The 19,267-nt window shown below is 39.8% G+C and overlaps 1 protein-coding gene across 4 annotated transcripts in view; it reads right to left on the bottom strand.

The window, feature by feature from the left end:
• Positions 1-19,267, bottom strand: part of LGR4 (leucine rich repeat containing G protein-coupled receptor 4) — a 148,696-nt gene that overhangs the window by 19,186 nt on the left and 110,243 nt on the right. For 3 of the 4 annotated variants that reach the window (XM_050955272.1, XM_050955273.1, XM_050955275.1), the window contains exons 5-15: positions 12,956-13,171; positions 11,912-11,983; positions 10,471-10,539; positions 9,817-9,888; positions 8,050-8,121; positions 6,772-6,840; positions 5,903-5,974; positions 4,173-4,238; positions 2,174-2,245; positions 675-746; positions 231-356 (exon numbers count right to left, since the gene is read on the bottom strand). In XM_050955272.1, the coding sequence (XP_050811229.1) occupies positions 231-356; positions 675-746; positions 2,174-2,245; positions 4,173-4,238; positions 5,903-5,974; positions 6,772-6,840; positions 8,050-8,121; positions 9,817-9,888; positions 10,471-10,539; positions 11,912-11,983; positions 12,956-13,171 (978 nt within the window). The remainder of the gene's footprint in view (positions 1-230; positions 357-674; positions 747-2,173; positions 2,246-4,172; positions 4,239-5,902; positions 5,975-6,771; positions 6,841-8,049; positions 8,122-9,816; positions 9,889-10,470; positions 10,540-11,911; positions 11,984-12,955; positions 13,172-19,267) is intronic. The other variant, XM_050955274.1, reaches the window with a different exon arrangement.

Genomic DNA, 19,267 nt, shown 5'->3' with positions numbered 1-19,267 from the left:
TGGGTGGAAGGGTGTCAAGGATTCCAAGAAGGACAGGTGAGAGCAGCCTTATGGAATAAGAATGGTCAAGATCTCCCTTGACCTATTACAAAAATCGAGCACAACTGAGCTTAGTTAACAGGAACACAGTGGCTTTAACTGAATGACCTGACTTGTGTCACATTGTTTGTTCATCTAAATGCTATTTTAAATGTTCATCTGAATAGTCTTAGTTTTATCTACCAACATACCGGAGCTTCACAAAGTCCTTTGCTGCCAATGCTTCTTTCAGTTCGAAGTTGCCTGCAAGTTTAAGCTGGTTTAGTCCATTCAGTCCTTCAGTTGGAAATGAAGTCAGCTCATTGAAACTTAAGTCTCTGAAAGGTGAATATTAAAATTGTTACACACAGTAAGTCTGAAGATCCCATGGCATGTTTCTGATCAGTAGGGATCTGCTCTAGCGTTTGTTGGCTAACATTCTGTCCTCTAAACCTCCTCTCAAGCAGCATGTCTTCTGTCCTCCACACAAGAGAGAGGAGTGCCTCATTTCATAGCTGTGTGTGTAGTCTGGGGATCTCTAGGGATGAACAGTGATATGAAATGCAAACACACATCAGTTTTGAGTGAGAAAATTTTACCATTTCAGAAATTTAGTGCTGGGGGTGCTGGTTTATTGCACAAAATGGCCTACTTACAGATTAATTATAGCACCAAGTGTAGTAAATGCCTCCTTGTGAACCTGCTGGATCAAGTTTCTACTGAGATCACTGCAATTAATAAAAAAAAATGCCATTTAGTTTGCAATTTCACTGAAATTTCAGAATAACCATTGTTTGGGAGCTCGGTAAGTGGCAGTCACATTATACCTCTGAGAGGAAAGTCAAGTAATCTGCATGGTTTAACAACATTTTGGTATCTCCACGACATTTTCCATATAGAATCATGTATACATGGGCTTAATCCCGCTAGGTGCTGGGCATCTGCAGAGAAGTGAGAACATAAGCTCTTTGGGACAAGAACAGGTCTTATTTTATATCTGTACAACACAATGGGAGTCTGACTGGAGGTTTGGAGTGTTACTGTAATATAAATAAGATGGAGAGAGCAGCGAGTTTTCACATGCAGGATTAAGCCTGGAGGCCTTACACTGTAGTGACTAACTGCTGCTATTATTTACTTAATAGCAGCTGTGAATTTCTGGGATCTCATACCTCCCTTTTATTAGCTCCTCAATAAGTAATGTACACATTCATATTATCAACCACATTTTAAGTCCTAATGTTTACCAATAAATTGTTTCACATTACAAATCTACCACCAACAAGTAAAACACATATAGTAGTGCTCCAGCAAAAACATTAACACGACAGCGAACAGCCAGAAAAATCTCCCAAGAAATTTAACCTCTATTTCTCTCAAACTCCTTACTATTTGTCCATTTAAAAGCAGGCATGCCAAACCCGTGGGAAAAACCGCAGAAATTGAGCTAGTTTTTGGCTTGTAGTTTGTTGCTTGTTTGGCTTGTAGCTTGTCTGGCTTGTAGCTGCTTGTTGCTTCTTTTTTTTTGATCGGCTCCCGGCAAGCAGGGACAAGGGAGGGAGAGAGTCAGGGGTGCACAGCGGGCCCACCACAGTCCCAGACTGCACGCCGGGGGGGGGGGGGGATCTAGTCACAGAGAGTTGGGGTTCTTAGGAATTGGCTTGTTTTGGCCTTGTTTTGAAATGGAATTAGTTTGATTTTTGGCTTATTGTGAAAGTCAAGGTGCTTATTTACTGCATGAAAGTTGGCAACTGTGTTCATGTTTACTACTTTAGGTCTGGGACAACGACATTTGCCCTACTTTACTTATACTGCTTTTTGCAATTGACTTCAGGTAAAAACAGTTAACAATTATAAAAATGACAAGAACCCCTTTTTACCAAACTTGGTATGCAAAATACATATTATTTTCTCGCAATGTATTTATATAAATATATATAAATATTAAGTACAGAAAAGAGTAAAACTGGTGCCTAATAAAAACAGTAACTATCGTATAGATCACGGTTAGCTCTGCCTTGGGATACAGAACATCAAGCCTATTAATACAAGACACATTACTACCTTCAAACCCACATATTTAGTTATGAATCATAATTTACATCCCATAGTATTCAGAAAGTAAAAATAAGTAAGTAAAAATATATGTACTTACAGGATGCGTAGGGAAGTTAGTCCCTGAAAGGTATCTTCTTTGATTTCCTGGATTTGATTATGTTGTAAGGAACTGGAATGCAAGGGGGGGAAAATGGTTATTTGGAGGCTAATTTCCTCCAAAATCAGGAATATTTGGCATTTGTTTTTTCCCTCATCTCTTAGTATATTATCCTCTACTGCTTTCCCCAGTCTGTTTCTCTACAGATCTAAGCAAATCAGAACAATGAGAATAAGATAAGAAAGATGCTAATCAATACCATTGACAGATGAAATGATTTTTCTGATCATCCCTTCATTTTGGGCCCACTGTTTAAATAACTGTTCTCCACTTCACCACAATATGCATGGCTATTTTCTCTTGAGTAGTTAATTCAATATTTGGAGCCCTCTTATGGAGTTTCCAGCCCATTTTAATTCACAACCCATTTGGCAGAGGTGAACATTGACAAGTGAGGTCTGAACTACCTCCAAGCAGTAAGTGTCACTTTGTGACACAGATGCACCTTGGAAGTGAGTAGGTTTGTTTTAATTGCCAAGTTGAGATGATTTAGGCCAAGCTCCAACCCAGAGTGAACTATTACTTCTTAAAATATGGATTTATAAAAGGAAAACACTGAGAGACCCTTCATTATACAAGAGCTAATGGGCAGGTTATATTTCCAATTCATTCTCTTCCTCTGTGCCCATCTGACAGTCAACATTCATTGAGGTGCTCCTGCATTCTAGGCCATAAATCTGAACTCTGAAGGCAAGGTAGCTTTAGCGGAGGGCAACTGGCTCCAGACCCTGCTGCCCTTGATAGAAAACTTGATCTCTGTTGGACTGACAGTCAGAGCACAGGACAAGATTTGTCTGTATACTCCACCTGCTTGCCGGTGGCTGAAATATCAACCTTTTTCTCTAAAGGCAGCAGGGGATGGTGCATTTTTATGCTGCCTTCAACCACAGGACTGTTCCTGGCAGTGGAAGAAAGCGGTGGAGATTAGAGTGTTTTTTTTTTTTAAATTATCATCTATTTTTTTAATCAGATTGACTTTTAATAAAGATAAATTTAACTATATGGTCTCATCAATTGACCAGGCACTTTAGAATGTACAATATATTCCCTGCCCTGAAGAATTCACAATCTAAGGGCCTAAACCTGCAAGGTGCCTACCACCCTCAACTCTCAATTACTTCAGTGGAAGCTGGAAATCAGCATGTTGTATGATTGGACTCTGACAAGAGAGCACAGAGGCAAGAAGGAAGGCAGACTGGCTGGATACTTGTAAAAAGTAGGTTTTATGGGGGAGATAATAGGGTCTTGACAGGCAAGGATTGGAGACAGATCCAAGACTAGAGGGTTACACAGTGGAAGGTGCAAAGCTGAGAGTGAAAGAAAGACGAATGGCAGAAGAAGAAAAGAGGACTGGGAGAGCACCGGGGATAGAAATGGGAGCAGAGATATAAGCAGGGGAAAGATTACATTGAGCTTGGAAGGATAGGATGAGGAGCTTTATCTGATGTGGTAAAACATAGGAAAAACAAAGAAGGGATTTGAGAAGGAGAAGTGTTTCTTGGACAGGAAGAGGACTTTAAACAGTGCCATATTGGATAGATGGAGAGGACCGAGAAAAGTTGGGAGGGGAGCGAAGGTTACAGTAGGGAAGAGAAGATTACAGTAACCAAGGGATTAAGCAATGAGGATAGCAAAGATTAGGAATGCATTATAAATATGACAAGCTTGCTATGAAAAGCAGGATTACTGAGTCTTTCAGTCTTTTTGTGTCCAAATAGGAAGAAATGTTAAACCTCTGACTATGTGAGTGAACTCAATGGGTGAAATTCTCTGGCCTATGTTATACAGCGGTCAGACTGATCATAAGATTCTCTTCTGGCCCTAAAAATCTATGACATATTCTTACTGTCAAATGTTAAGTACAAAAATTCAGTATTGGAAGCTGTGGACTTAGTACACTAAGGATTATTCAGGATAATTAACATACATTTCTACTTACATTTCTTCTAAGGAACTGCAGCCCTTAAATCTTGAAAGCTCCTTTATGTTATTATAAGACAAGTCCCTTGAAATAGACAATGGGAAGAGTGTGGTTAGTTTAACTCTGCTCTAGTTGAAACATTACTTTACTGCAACCATAAATTAAAAAAAATCAGCATAACAACCATCCTGCTACCACAGTTCTAGAGAAAAACTGAAGACATTTTAAAGATGCACAAAAGTCAGGGGATTCACAGCTTTGCTCTCCCCAGCAACCAGCCCCCATTATGTATACTGGTTCTACATATGACATACAAAAAACTATGAAAAACAATGTAAAGGTTGCAAAGTCAAACTTCAAAAGTGAGGAAATGCCAGACTCAAGGTTTCTCATAAAGCATCCCTGAATCCCAACTCCATATTTTAAATACAAGAGAACATTCTCTCTGTTCTGACATTGACAAATCCATTTGTTTTTCACTCTCACTCTCTTAAATGACTAAACTATTTTTACTTAAGACTTTCCAGAAATATTCAGCCTGAGACAGACAGCAAGCATGAAAAAAAATCAGCTCAAATGGCTAAAGTTTGGCAAAACTATAAACAACTGAAACTATATAATGGAAAGTGTCAGGCAAGTGTTAATTGTAGGTGTTACTATTAGCTATGCATCTAAAACAGTGCACAAAAAAATGGCCAACTAACCGATGCAGTGGGAAAATAACTACCGTATAAATCCCCTCAATTTTGATAGTTCAAAATTAAAGGCGCATGTTTTCCATAAGAAACTGAAGGCTGATCTCTGACATGTGGATGTAATTCATATCTTGTTGAAAGCATACAGATTACCCTCCATCCAAAGCTGGGAACATTTCAGATTTTGGGGTGTGTGTGTGTGTGTGTGTGTGTGTGTGTGTGTGTGAGTGTGTGTGAGTGTGTGTGAGTGTGTGTGAGTGTGAGTGAGTGTGAGAGAGAGAGAGAGAGAGAGAGAGAGAGAGAACAGGGTGGTAAGAAAGGGAGCTGGAAACAGCCAAACTACCATTAAACTAGAGATTCAAAAAGCCAGTGGTTGACAGAAAAAGCACAATGCTCTGCTGTCTTTCCCGTCTATACAAACAGAAGACATATTCCCTGCAGTCTTCTGTGAGAAGAATGTATCATTTGCAATAATCTTTTCCCTACTCCCTCCAGAACATATCCTCTTTCTTAAATACATTTTTATTTCCTAATTTGCCCTCTCCCCATCATTTATTTTTACCTTCTGAGTGCACGCCTCCTATCTCTCTCATGCACTTTACCATTCTTTTCCTCCACCCCAACTTCCTATTCTCCACTGGTCTCCTCCACCACAGTCATTACGAGTGCCACTCTTCTTTACTCTCCAAATGTGCATAATGAGTGTGGTCTGGAGAGCGAGTGGATGGCACAATGAAATGTTAAGACATTCTCATGAAAATGCTGCTACACTGACATCCTTACAGTGGTACATCACCACAGGTGAAGAAACACAATATACTTCAACAAACACACTGCTGTTTCAAGGACTTGATTTGGTACATCAACATATTACTTTGCAGCACCAGGACTCCAGAGGAGTCAAAGAGGGATCAGACATTTGAACAATTTTGGGGCCTACCAACATTGGCAGAGTGACTTAGACCAATGATACTTTCTTTAAATATAGTGCAATAGTTTGCTATCAAATTATTTTTACTGTTGGTAAAACAGGAGCAGGAAATATTCACTTACAAAGTCCGAAGCATCTTCTGTTCTTGGCATAGGTTAATGGGAATATTGCTTATCTTGGTGCCTGTAAGAATCCTGTGTTCAAAACAAACAAAAACCCACACATATGTCGAATGCTCAAACAGTACATATTAGGTCTCAGAAATGTAGGAATGGAAGGGACCATCAGAAGTCTTCTAGTCCAAAACCCTACAGTGGGGCAGGACCAAGTAAACCTCGACCCCTTCTGACAGGTGTTTATCTAACCTGTTTTTAAAAACCTTCCATGATGGGGATTCCACAGTCTCTCTTGGTAACCTATTCCAATACTTAACTACCCTTAGAGTCAAAAAGTTTTTCCTAGTATCTAACCTAAATTTCCCTTACTGCAGATTAACCCCATTACTTCTTGTCCTACCCTTCAGTGAATTGTGGAAAACAATTGATCACCATCTTCTTCATAACATATTTGGAGATTTATCAGGTCCCTCTTCAGTCTTCTTTTCTCAAAGCTAAACATGCTCAGTTATTTTAATCTTTCCTCAGACACCACATTTTCTAAACCTTTTATCATTTTTGTTGCACTCCTCTGGACTCTCTCCAGCATAGCCACATCTTTACCACATGAGGCACCCAGAGTTGGACACTGTACTCCAGCTGAAGCCTCACAAGTAAATACATTCAAAATTGTGAGGCATTCCATTACTTTTGTAATGGCAGTCATATAATTACCTAAAATAGATAGGCAGGAATAGAATCCAGATCTCCTGGCTTCCAGCCTTGTTCACTAAGCCACACTTCTACTATTGGAAGTTAATTTGAATACTAATTGTTTCAAGAAGAGACAGAACAAGAAATTAATGTATTGGCAGTGTTTGGCAGAAAACACTTACAGGCTCTCCAGATTACTGGTTCCTGTCAAATTAGGAAACCACTGCACCATGCTGGCACCCCGAATTACCCTAAACAAACAAGAAGATTATCTGTAAATTATATTATGGAAATTGTGGGAGATGGGGGGCGGATGGAGGGAGGAAGGGGGACAATCCTTTTATCCTGCTATGGAAGTTTTCATTAGAAAGTTATATACTAATTGATTGCCTCAATGAATTTTGGTTACATTATAGGTCTAAAGACACTTGTTGAATACATCTAAAGTAAAAATATGCTTAATCAAATGCTGTGAAAGCACGTGATATTCTGTCAGAATTACGCTTGGAATTCAGAACACTGCTAATGTGCTAATTTTCTGAAGATGGTGCTGTGATCCAACTTCCACAGCTGCTCCATTGCAACAAATAAGATCAGTGCTGATTTTTACATATATGCCATTTGAAGGAACAGCATGAAGGAGGCATCACAGTAGTTCTGCAAATATCAGCCCCTATTTAACATACTAAAACGTATTAGTCTTTGATTAGGAGAGCCTAGGATTGTCACCAAAGTGGGATCCTGCATTTGTACTTTAGTAGGATCCATTCACTTGAAAGTGTCACTTAGATATCTGTTCTGAATATAGTATAAAGTATACTATAAAATCTTTTGATTGTGGCTCAAATCTTGAAGTTTTAAAGTCAGTTTTTACTTACTCAGAACTCCCAGACTAGCAATCTTTTTTGAAGCGTGCATGTACTTGCCTGCAAACACATTCCCAATGTCCATCCATATTCAGAAATATATATAGGCTCCACTGGCTTCAGTGGGAATTTGTCTGGGCAAGGACCTGACCATTTGGCTTTAGGTTACAAGTGAGTCTCATCTTACGCGCATTTGACACGTGCGAATTCAGCTTTGCGCGGTTGGCAAAAACAAAAAACAAAAATAATGTAAATACTGTACCTATAGTGCGGGCAATTCCACCCGCCATTACACTCAATGTAATTTTGACTATACGCGATTTTCGCTTTACGCGCTGACAGCAGAACGTAACCCCAGCATAAGCCGAGACTCGCCTGTACTTTTCTTACGTGAGTTAGTTGAACAAAAGATTTCAAGACTATACATCAGACTCTCAAACTACTAGACATTTTAAGAACAAACAGTAAAATTTATTAAAACTAAGTGCAAATAAAAATTGTGAAAGAAGTAACATCTGACCAGCAAAATCAGTTATTCTAGGGGCCCAGACATGCTATTTTAGATATTCTGTTACAAACTGAGAAAGTACTTACAAGGAGAGCAGATCTGATAAATTCTGAAATGCCGAGTTCCCCACAAAAGAGAGAGGATTATCATACAAATGTCTGAGGAATTAAAAACAGATTTCAGTCTCCCATAAGTTCATACAATCACTGTCTGATAACACTGGTCTACAATTTTTGAGAAGTCGTCTGCTTCAGAGATAAAATGTGATATTTATTATGTATTTTGATGTGCTGAATTCAAATATGACAATTAAAACAACTGATTGGCTACTGTTTCTAAGACATTTAAGTTTTTACATTTTATGTCTATGTATATTGTGTAGATAGTAGAGTTTTAATCATAAATTGTAAACCTAGGTTTTTCATGTGTTTATGGTTGTTTTACATGATAATATTTCACCTGTCCTGTTTATATAACACTTTAAAAATCAGCAAAAGGGTTATATAAATAAAATGTATTATGAAACAAAAGGCAAAAAACTAGTATGTACACAGTTTAGTCCTATTCAGTGTCTACTCGGCGCTTCTTGCCTTGCCTCTTGTATTCATTAAATGGAGCATCTCTTGTCACTGTCCAGCAATAGTCTGCAAGCATTGATGGGCTCCATTTGCCCTGATAGGGCAGGAGATTCCACTGCTGTAGTCTGGAGCCCAACAGCTCTGCCTTACTCTTGGGTAGTTCCAAATCCCTGACAATGTCATTCAGTTCACCTTGTGTTATGAGGTGTGGTTCAGAGGAGGAGGAGGGGAGAAAATGTGGGTCCTGTGACATTGAAGGTTCAGGACCAGAAGTTTCATCCTCTTCCTCTTCCTCGTCTGACCCAAGTGAGAATGATTCTGGTGCATCAGGAACTGGCAGTCCTTCTCCGTGGGGTACTGGGCCTATAGCTGATGGAATGTTTGGATAACGCACAGTCCACTTTTTCTTCTTTGACACACCTTTCCCAGCTGGAGGCACCATGCAGAAGTAACAATTGCTGGTATGATCGGTTAGCTCTCTCCAAATCATTGGCACTGCAAAAGGCATAGATTTCCTTTTCCTGTTCAACCACTGGCCAAGATTTCTTGCACAAGTGTTGCAGCATATGTGCGGGGCCCACCTCTTGTCCTGATCTCCAATTTTGCAGCCAAAATAAAGGCGATAGGCTCTCTTAACCATAGTGGTTATACTGCGCTTTTGTGATGCAAAAGTCACTTCACCACAAACATAGCAGAAGTTATCTGCTCTGTTCACACAAGTACGAGGCATCTCTGCTCACTTTGGCTAAACAGAAATGTGTCCCTTTGCAAAATCAAACACTGACAAATAAGAGAGCACGACACTGTATGATTTCTAGAGCTGATATAGGGCAATTTCTTCAGCAGAGTGATGTAAGCTTCCTTATGATTGCATCATCCATGACTTCTAGGAATAACATGATGCAATTCTATCATGTATGACGCAATACCAGCTTCAGATTGCATCATTCATTGTTTTGCCTGAAAAGCAAGTACTGTCCAAACCCAGTCATAGATTTATTCATAGATCCAGTCGAAGATGTATTTTAGTCATTTCTGGTTTAAATTGAGATCCCTTCCCTTTATAACTCACTTATCCTCCGCCATTCCCAAGTCAAGGGTCGTATATACTGACCCAATAGCATATCTTGAAAACTAGAGCCAATCAACAATTTTAAGCATCATTTTCGTTCTCAGTGACCCAGAATTAGTAAAGTTGGACTACATTTATTTCAGAAGCATTTTGGCTGTAGAGCAGTGTAATTAGACTATAAATACACACAAAATAATACTTACATAGTCCTTAGAAGGGGATTTCCCTCAAATGCACCATTGGGGATTACGGAAATGTAATTACTGTGAAATCCCCTACAAATATATTGACAAAAGAGAAATAAATCTTAAAATATAGCATCATTAGAGTTGATCAACTGTCATTTTGCTAGTGTTCAAATAATACACAAACTCAGGGCTCAATCCTGCCAACAGTTGCACTGAAGTCAAATGAGACTACGCACAATTGAAGGAGTAACTCTGAAGGATCAGACCTTTGTCTACTATATATCAGTACTGAAAATGGAAACATTTCAGGGAAGAAAGCTACACTCTGCATCAGTCTGTGATAAGTGTTTTTTAAAAGAGCATAATGATCAGTAATTACATAATTTTGCTACTGGAGGCCTCAAAACAGTGTCAAAATAGCTGATGGTTAAGATCTATATTAATGGCTATCCTGAATAATTTGCTTATTTTTATCACTCCAAAAATAATAGTTTCTCTCACTAACTGCTGATTATGCCCGCCTGTAATTATTGCTTAGCATAACCTAGTCCATATCAAATTACTGGGTAATGAGACAAAAGAGGCATTCCTAACCTTGGAGTTAGGATTGCTTTTTTATTAATGAAAAGGATAAAGAAAATGGGTAGAATAAGATGTAGTAATACTCACAGTTCCTTTAGGCTTGGAAGTGCTTTAATGGCTTCAGGGAATTCTACCATGTTGTTATAATTTAAATCCCTAATAGAAAACGCAGCATCAGCAAACACTCGTGCTAGTGTCATATTTTCACAGTGGATACCTCATGTTAAATTGCTTGATTTATATATGATCTCCATATAGTGAAGCTGTATACTTCTTTAGACATTGGTTTATCTTAATGATGATTTTATCCTTCAGAAGCCTTTAAAACTAAAATATAGTCTTTTAAAACACCCCCAAAAGGTGCAGATTTGAATGACAATTTTGTGTAGCCTATTTAGAAAATCTCTTAGGTTTTATAAAATATACACCAATATCAGCCACAAGAGAATAGCAGGACCTACAGATCTTCTTCTAGTAAAGACAACTATTATAACTGAACAAAAGAAGAGGTAGAGTCAAGTAAGGTGCAATCATGTAAATCCTAATATACAAATCCTTGTTACATTAGCAACGTGTATTTGTTGGAAACATTTACTGTTCAGCTACACAATAAACTAATCACAGTTGCTCTGTCATCATTCCAGCTCAAGAGCCAGTCAAGCTCTCAGTTTTATGCTGGCTATTTGTTTCACAAAAATGCACAAGGTAATGTCAAAGGGCTAAATCATGCAGCTCTTCCTCAGACTATGTTCTTATTGATTTTTAACCTGAGAAGGGCTGCAGGACTAGGCCCAAAGACTGTACTTTCCTTCCAGCTGAGAAGCAAAAGATTTATTTAAAAAAAAAAAAAAAACCCTTCGAACTGGTTTCTAACTTTAAAAGATATCAAATTACAACTTTACCCTGATAACTGACTGTTCTAAATATTAAATAAAGATTTATAGGGTTTCTGGAGCAAGTTAAGTTCCAATACTCCTCCAAACCCTCACAAAGTAGGAGTAAAATTCCACCACCTTCCTTTAACTAGCGGAAGCTGTCACTGGTTCAGTGGGGCCAGGATTTCATCATAGATATTTTCTGCATTCTTTAAATGTAACATTTTTTTTCTTAGTGAAATATTGCTTACTAGAGATTCATGAAGCAAGCTGAAAGGAAATCTCTAGTCCATGCAATATCATGCAAAACACTTAAATGGCTATACATTTTGTGTCTGAGCCCTCTATCTTAAACTCGAGATTATTTTATCCATTGACATTCAAGCATATCTCACTATTACACAAGGACTCAAGTAATTAGTATTGTCAAAGACAACTGGCAACATATTTTTGCCATATGTTTTAAAGGAGTTTATTGCTAAAAATAAGTTGAGGTAACAAGTATTTATTAGCTATAACACTTGAATTATAAAGGTAGGGATATCTGAACAATTTTTTCCAAGTCTTTTGTCAGACGTGCTAGTTTCCATAACTAGTCTGGTACCGAGATTTCTACAAACAGACCAATAAACAAACAGAGAAAATGTACTTACAGAGTTTCTAGGTTGTCTAATCCATCAAAACAATGTTTTCCTATTGTTTTTATTTTATTGTTATGAAGATGCCTGAAGAGACAACAAACTCAGTTTCAAAATAATCAGTTTATCACGGATAAATTATAAAATTAACATACATTTGACAATTTGATACTACAATAATGTTTTAGATGTTTTAGAAAACCCACTGAAGGGTGAGAGGAAGTGATACTTTACAAAAGAATGCCTCTGTTACCAGACAAGAGACGTCACAATCTAGAATGAGAATAAGATATTGGATATCACCACAATTACCTACCTGAGGCCCTGTTCAGCACTCCTGATTCTGATAAAACTGCAATTCATTTCCAAGTGCTGAAGTGAGGCCTTCAGATTATAGCTAAGGCTTTTAAACAGTCCTTAAGCAAGATGGTGCAAAGAACTAGAGCAGTTCCAAATGAGAACCAAAAACCACCTCCACAAAAAAGAGAGTCAAGAAAGTTTAATTATTTTTTGCTGGCTTTCTGAAACTGACTGAACTTTTTGAAAACTGAAAACTTCCAACCAGCGCTACAGCTAGTTGAGAAACCCCCCAAAATGTGATAAAAATGTGAATTTAAAAAAAATTCAAAAATTCAAAACATTTGTCCTAGCTCTAGTGTTAACACCAGTCCCGGGCACATTTAAGACTAAATAAAGCATAAGAAAAATATACCATAAGGAACAAGCCTGAGGAAGATGACCTTTCCAACTCTAAAAACCACAATGCCTTCTTTTGCCAACTTTTTCAGTTGTCAGTTTTCAAAAATGACTATGTTACCAAAAAGAGAAGCAATCGAAAATCATGGAGCAATCTCAGTCATGGCATTTTTTATTTTCTGGCAGTAGACCTCTCTAATACAGATGAGAATTGTACCAGTTTGTGGTGTTTCTGGGTTACAAACTATTAGCCACCTGAAGTGAAACAGAACACAACACACTTCTCATTGCAATCCTAGCTGAATCAGGTCCACACCTGGAGGATCAAATTAAGTTGTAAAGTGAAAAGCTGTTAATACTCACAGAACAACGAGACTTGAAAGGTTTGTAAATGCAAAGTCAGGAATATGTGTTATTTTGTTGAGAGCCAGAGTTAAGGCCTGCAGAGAAGGAAGATTGCTGAGTGGATGAATGGGGACTTCTGTCAAGCTGTTGTCATCCAGCCACAGGTGACGTAGCTGGACAAGACCCTCAAAACTGTCTTCTGGGACTGCAGTAATATGGTTAGCATCTAAACGCCTAAATAGAAACAAAAATAATTAAAACTAGTTAAGTTCACAAGTCTTTGTTAAGTACAAGTATGGATTAAAACACACAAACGTATTTAAAAACTCAAATATTTTTATAGGAAGAATTCATCACCTGAAAGTTTTGAGAAGCCACTGGAAGGGCCCTGAACATTTTTTTGTCCAAATAAACAGCTTAGATCATTCAAACAGCAAAATTATTCTTTTCCTGTCCATATTTAACATAGTAAAATGATTTTTAAAATTATAATCCTCTTTATAAAAATCTGAATGGATACATTACTGGAACAAATTTACAAAGAGATGGTTTTAATCCATTAAACCACATTATCTTGACTGAAATCCTCTGTAGATACGCTGTAAATAGTATTAGATACTATTAGTGTGTTGCTTTCTGTTATTACTGTACTACTCATGTGACTGATCCTCTCCATGGATCACTACCTTGTAGCGGTGGAGAGGCTTGCGCATCTCAATGACCTCAAGAGCGATGATGCCTGGAGTCATGTACTCTTTTAGGGTCACCCATGGCAGAACGGTCAAGGGCGAGATTCCAGACACCAGTCTCCCCACTTTAAAAGAAGTCCCCGCACAGGCATCTTCCAGTTTTTTTGGAAAATATTTGCACAAGTCAAAAGTCTGGTGATGATTGGTGATGGGAACAAGACAGTGAAATCCACAAGTTCCTAGTCACAGACTGACACACGGGTGGTGTGTGTGATACAATCGTCTTGCTCGAGGACTGAGGCGGGTTGAGCATCTTGGCAGCTACACCCACAACTGAGCATCCGTTTTAGGATCCATTCTTCTCACCCCACATGAGGAGGGGATTAGAAAAGGTACCCTAAAAATAGTCTTGCCTCTGTTTCTCCTGGCTGGATAGCCGCATCCAGCAGGATCACCACCTCAGCCGTCGAAAGTGTAAAACTTTTCAACTCTGGAACTTGGAACGTATGTACCCTGATGGACAACTCAAACAGTGACCGACCAGAATGACATACAGCCATTATTGTTCGTGAATTGAGTCGATTTAACGTCGATATTGTTGCTTTGTCCAAAACGAGAAAAGCTTATGAAGGACAGGTGAGGGAGGAGAAAGGAGGATACACCTCTTCTGGAAGGGAAAAATCTATAGATGAACCTGGATTGTATGGAGTGGGCTTTGCTATAAAGAACAAGCTCATAAGGTGCCTCTTGAGGTACCAGTTGGCATCAATGAGCGGTTTATGACACTCCGACTGAGGCTCACCAAAAATCAACAGGCAACTATTGTGAGCCCCTATGCACCAACAATGGATCCGATGACAAGGAAAAGGAAGATTTTTATTCTCAGTTGAAAACCATTTTATCGGAGACCCCTACAGCTGACAAGATCATCCCTCTGGGGCATTTAAATACACATGTTGGACAAGACTCAGACCTGTGGAAAGGAACAATTGGGAAAAAAGCGCTGGCAAAAGTAATTCAAATGGAATTCTGCTCCTGACCAAGTGTGCTGAACATGAACTTATTATTACAAACACTCTTTTCTGATGAAGGGAAAAATTCAAAACATCTTGGACACACCCATGGTCAAAGCACTGGCATCTTCTCGACTACGTCATAGTTCATACCCGAGATCATAGTGACGTACTTCTCACAAGAGCAATGACGACTGAACTGATCATCGCCTTAATCTATCCACAATGAAAATTAAGATCACTCCCAAATGGAGGCTGCAAAAGAAGGTCAGACGCAAACTGAAGGCTCAAGACTTGAAGGACCCAATTAAGCATGACCACTTCTGAGCAATCTTAGAAGAAAAGCTCCCATCAGAGTTTCTAGAAGAAACTGAGGAACATTGGAGCCAGTTGAAAGCAGTAATCATCAATGCCTGTGAGCAAACCATAGGCTACCACACCAGAAAACATCAGGACTGGTTTGACAAGAATGATGCTGAAATTGAGCAACTCATTAATGAGAAGAGAATAGCATTTCGTGCTTGGCAGAATGACAAATTGTAATATAAAGAGGAGCTCATGGCAAGGCGAGGACGGAAGTACAGCATAAAACCAGAGAACTTAAGAACAAATGGTGGACTGAGAAACCACAAGAACTCCAACATCTCGCGGACATCCACAATACATGTGGTTTCTTTAGTGCCACCAAGGCTGTATATGGGCCAATTTGTCATGGTATGAATCCTCTTTGCTTTAAGGATGGAACCACACTTCTGAAGGACAATGAAGCCATCAATTCTTGCTGGAAAGAACATTTTGAAGATCTCTTTGACCATAATTCTATGGCTGTAGATGAAGTCCTTGAGCAAATCCCTCAACGACCATTTAGAGACCCTCCCAATTTGTATGAGGTGCACAATGCCACCATGCAGAAGAACAACAACAAAGCAGCAGGTTCAGAAACCTTCAAAAAATGGTGGACCAGAGCTAATTCGGCAGCTTTACCTCCTTATTCTTAAAATCTGGATAAAGGAGGAGATACTCAGTGAAATGAGGGATGCCTTGATTGTCACCCTCTTCAAGAAAGGGGATAAAGTGTATTGTGGAAATTATCATGGTATCTCTCTCCTAGCCACTGCAGGCAAAGTTCTGGTGCAGATCCTTGAAACCTGCCTTCTGCCCCTGTCAGAAAAAATTTTACCAGTCACAGAGTGGTTTCCGACCATGGAACCGCAGATATGATCTTCACAGCATAGCAGGTGCAAGAAAAGTGTCAGGGGCAAAACCGACCACTGTACATGGCTTTTATTGATCTAACTGAAGCCTTTGATTCAGTGAATCTCCGTACCATCTGGACTGTACTTTCTAAGATTGATGTATTTATCAGGATATCCAATGTCCTAAAATTACTTCATGGTAACATGAAAGCGACTGTTCTGAGCAGCACTGGCTCCCAGAGTGAACCTTTCAAAGTACAAACAGGACCCAAACAGGACTGTATCATCGTTCCAACCATGTTTGAGGTTTTTATTGCTGTCATTTTTTACCTAATTGCTGGGAAGTTTACAGCTGGCATTGAAATCACTTACAGAATGGATGGAAAGCTTTTCAGGCTTAGCAGGCTGAAAGCCAAGAGTAAGATTTCCACAACATCTATTGTGGAACTTCAGTATGTTGATGACAACGTAATCTTTGCCCACTCTGAGAAAGATCTTCAAACTATCTTGAATGTGTTTGCTGATGCTTACACATGTCTTGGTCTCACTCTTAATATCAAGAAGACTAAAGTGCTTTATCAGCCCTCTCCAAATGAGGTTTTACATGTCCCATCTATCAAGATCAATGGAGTGGCACTGGAGAATGTCGGTCATTTCCTCTTCCTTGGAAGTCGAATTTCATCCTAGGCAGATATTGATGCAGAAATTTAATATGGCCTGAGCTGTGCCAGTGTAGCTTTTTCTCATTTACGGCACAGGGTCTTTGAAGATCACGACATTCGAACAGACACCAAGCTTCTTGTTTATCAAGCCGTTATTCTCCCAACACTGTTGTATAGGTCCAAAACTTGGATAACCTATAGACACCACTTGAAAGTCCTGGACTGGCACAATCAACGCTGCCTCCGTAAGATTCTGAAGATCAAATGGGAGGACAGGTGCACCAATATTAGTGTTCTGGAAGAGGCAAAGCCCACCTGTATCAAGGCAATGATCATCCGTCAGCAATTCCACTGGACTGGTCACGCTGTCCAGATGCCAGACCATCGCCTCCCAAAACAGGTCCTGTTCTCTCAGCTGAAAGAAGGGTACTGTAATGTGGGTGGACAACGGAAACGTTATAAGGACTTGCTGAAGGACAACCTAAAAATGTAATATTGACATTAATACCTGGGAGACACTTGCCCAGGATCGCTTAAAAAAATGGAGTGAAGTTCTACGTGATGGTCCCCTGCATTATGAACGTGCTTGCTGAGAAGCCAAACAAGACAAGAGGCACTGGGAGAAGGAAAGACTGTTCTCCTGTCATGGTCAACAGCTTCCTGCTGAGCCTGAAAACATCTGCCCTCATTGTAATAAAACTTGTGGTTCAAGGATTGGCCTTATTAGCCACCTGAGGACCCATAACTCCCAAGGAAGATGATCATACTCGGTAATGAGTGATTGCCCATCATGATCATGTGACTGATGTCAGAGAATCACATTATTAAAAATATATTATTGAACCTCATATCAGAACAATGAATCACATTGGCAAATAAAGGATTATATCACCAACTAAATTCAAAGATTGCCCTCTTTCTGGCAGAGCATCCTTTCCAACCTACTCTAGGGGGGAAAAAACCAAAAGGTTAACACTATCAGTGTTATCTGCACAGGATTAGCTTTACCATCTTATTTTTTTCCCAAATTAATTCTGATTATGGATATTAGAAATAATAATGCATCTTCATGTGGAAAATGATTCATGTCTCTTTCAAAAAGAGTAGCAAAGGACTTGTAACAATTAGGTTTTGCTTCAATTACCACCCAGCTAAGCTATTGGGTTACACAACATTTCTTTGGGTTTCAGGGAATTTAAAATGAAGACTTCACACCTGGAAAACCTAGGTGGCTGAATGTCTGCCATCAGTTTCAGTCTCCAGATCTGAAGTACTCACAACAGAAGGTGCAGCTTTTACTGGCAGAATCAAACTGAAAGATCTTTCCAATAAAAGTTGACAAAAAGTTGGCACCTTGCCTGATACTCTGAGCCTGACAGACTTTGCTTGCAAACAGACTTCATATACTTTTCCTGCACAAAACAACTCTCTCTACCAACTTACTTTCTCATTTTCCATGCAGTGGCTACATTCACTTTGAGAGTTATATTTTAATACAGTTTTAGTATTTAGCATGCTCTCTATGCTAGTAGTTCTCAACCTTTCCAGAGTACTGTGCCCCTTGCAAGAGTCTGATTTGTCTTGTGTCCCTCCCAAGTTTCACCTCACTTAAAAACTACTTCATGGGCAGCAGGTGAACCTTGGACTCGGGGAGGCTAGCCCCCAGCCCGGACCACCTCTTTTGCCTGAGGCCCCCCTACCCCTTCAGCCCAGAGTTCCCCACCCCCAGCACAGCAGCCAGCCAGCCCCTCCCTCCCCACACCCCTAGGCCACCCTAGCACCCCCAGCCCTGGAACACCAGGCATGGCCCCTCTCATTCCTGGATGCTGGGTGGATGGGTGAGTGGGCAGCACGTCCCCCCAGCCCCAGAGCACAGGCTGGCCCCATTTAGCCCCCCAGCCCCAACCAGCCATGGCGGGGGGAGGAGGAGGGGGAAGAGAGCCTCCCGTAGCACAGCCTGGGAAACAGGAAGGGGCCTGGGAGTAGAGTGTGGGAGGGGCCATGCAAGGCTGTTTGGGGAGGCACAGCCTCCCCCTGCCTTCAATACTCACAGGCCATGCTACTTGCTTACAAAATCAGACATAAAAATACAAAAGTGTCAGCACACTATTACTGAAAAATTGCTTACGTTCTCATTTTTACCATATAAATTATAAAATAAATCAACTGGAATATAAATATTATACTTACATTTCAGTGTATGATATATAGAGCAGTACAAACAAGTCATTGTATGAAATTTTAGTTTGTATTGATTTTGCTAGTGCTTTTTATGTAGCCTGTTGTAAAACTAGACAAATATCTAGATGAGTTGACGTACCCCCTGGAAGACCTCTGCGTGTATCCTTAGTTGGGAACCACTGCTCTATGCAACAAATCAGCAACAAATTCTTATTCTTCAGTTGTGAATCATACAAATGAAGGGCTTGAAGGGACCACAAGAAGTCAACACGTCCAGCCCTCTGCACTGAGGGAGGACCAAGTAATCCTAGACCATCCCTGACAGGTGTAGATCCAACTTGTTCTTAAAAACCTCCAATGAAGGTGATTCCACAACCTCCCTTGCAAGCCTATTTCAGAGCTTAACTACCCTTCTAGTTAGAAAGTTTTTCTGAATATCTAACCTAAATCTCCCTTGCTGCAGATTGACCTCATCACAGGCGCCAACTCTGTGGGTGCTCCGGGGCTGCAGAACCCACAGGGAAAAATTAGTGGGTGCTCTGCACCCACTGGCAGCCAAGCTCCCCTCCACCCGAGCGCACTGCATCCC

The sequence above is a fragment of the Gopherus flavomarginatus genome, chromosome 5 (genome assembly GCF_025201925.1).
Source record: "Gopherus flavomarginatus isolate rGopFla2 chromosome 5, rGopFla2.mat.asm, whole genome shotgun sequence".
NCBI lineage: Eukaryota > Metazoa > Chordata > Testudines > Testudinidae > Gopherus > Gopherus flavomarginatus.
Note: the sequence above shows the minus strand (reverse complement) of the source record. Positions and strands in the feature narration are given on the sequence as shown.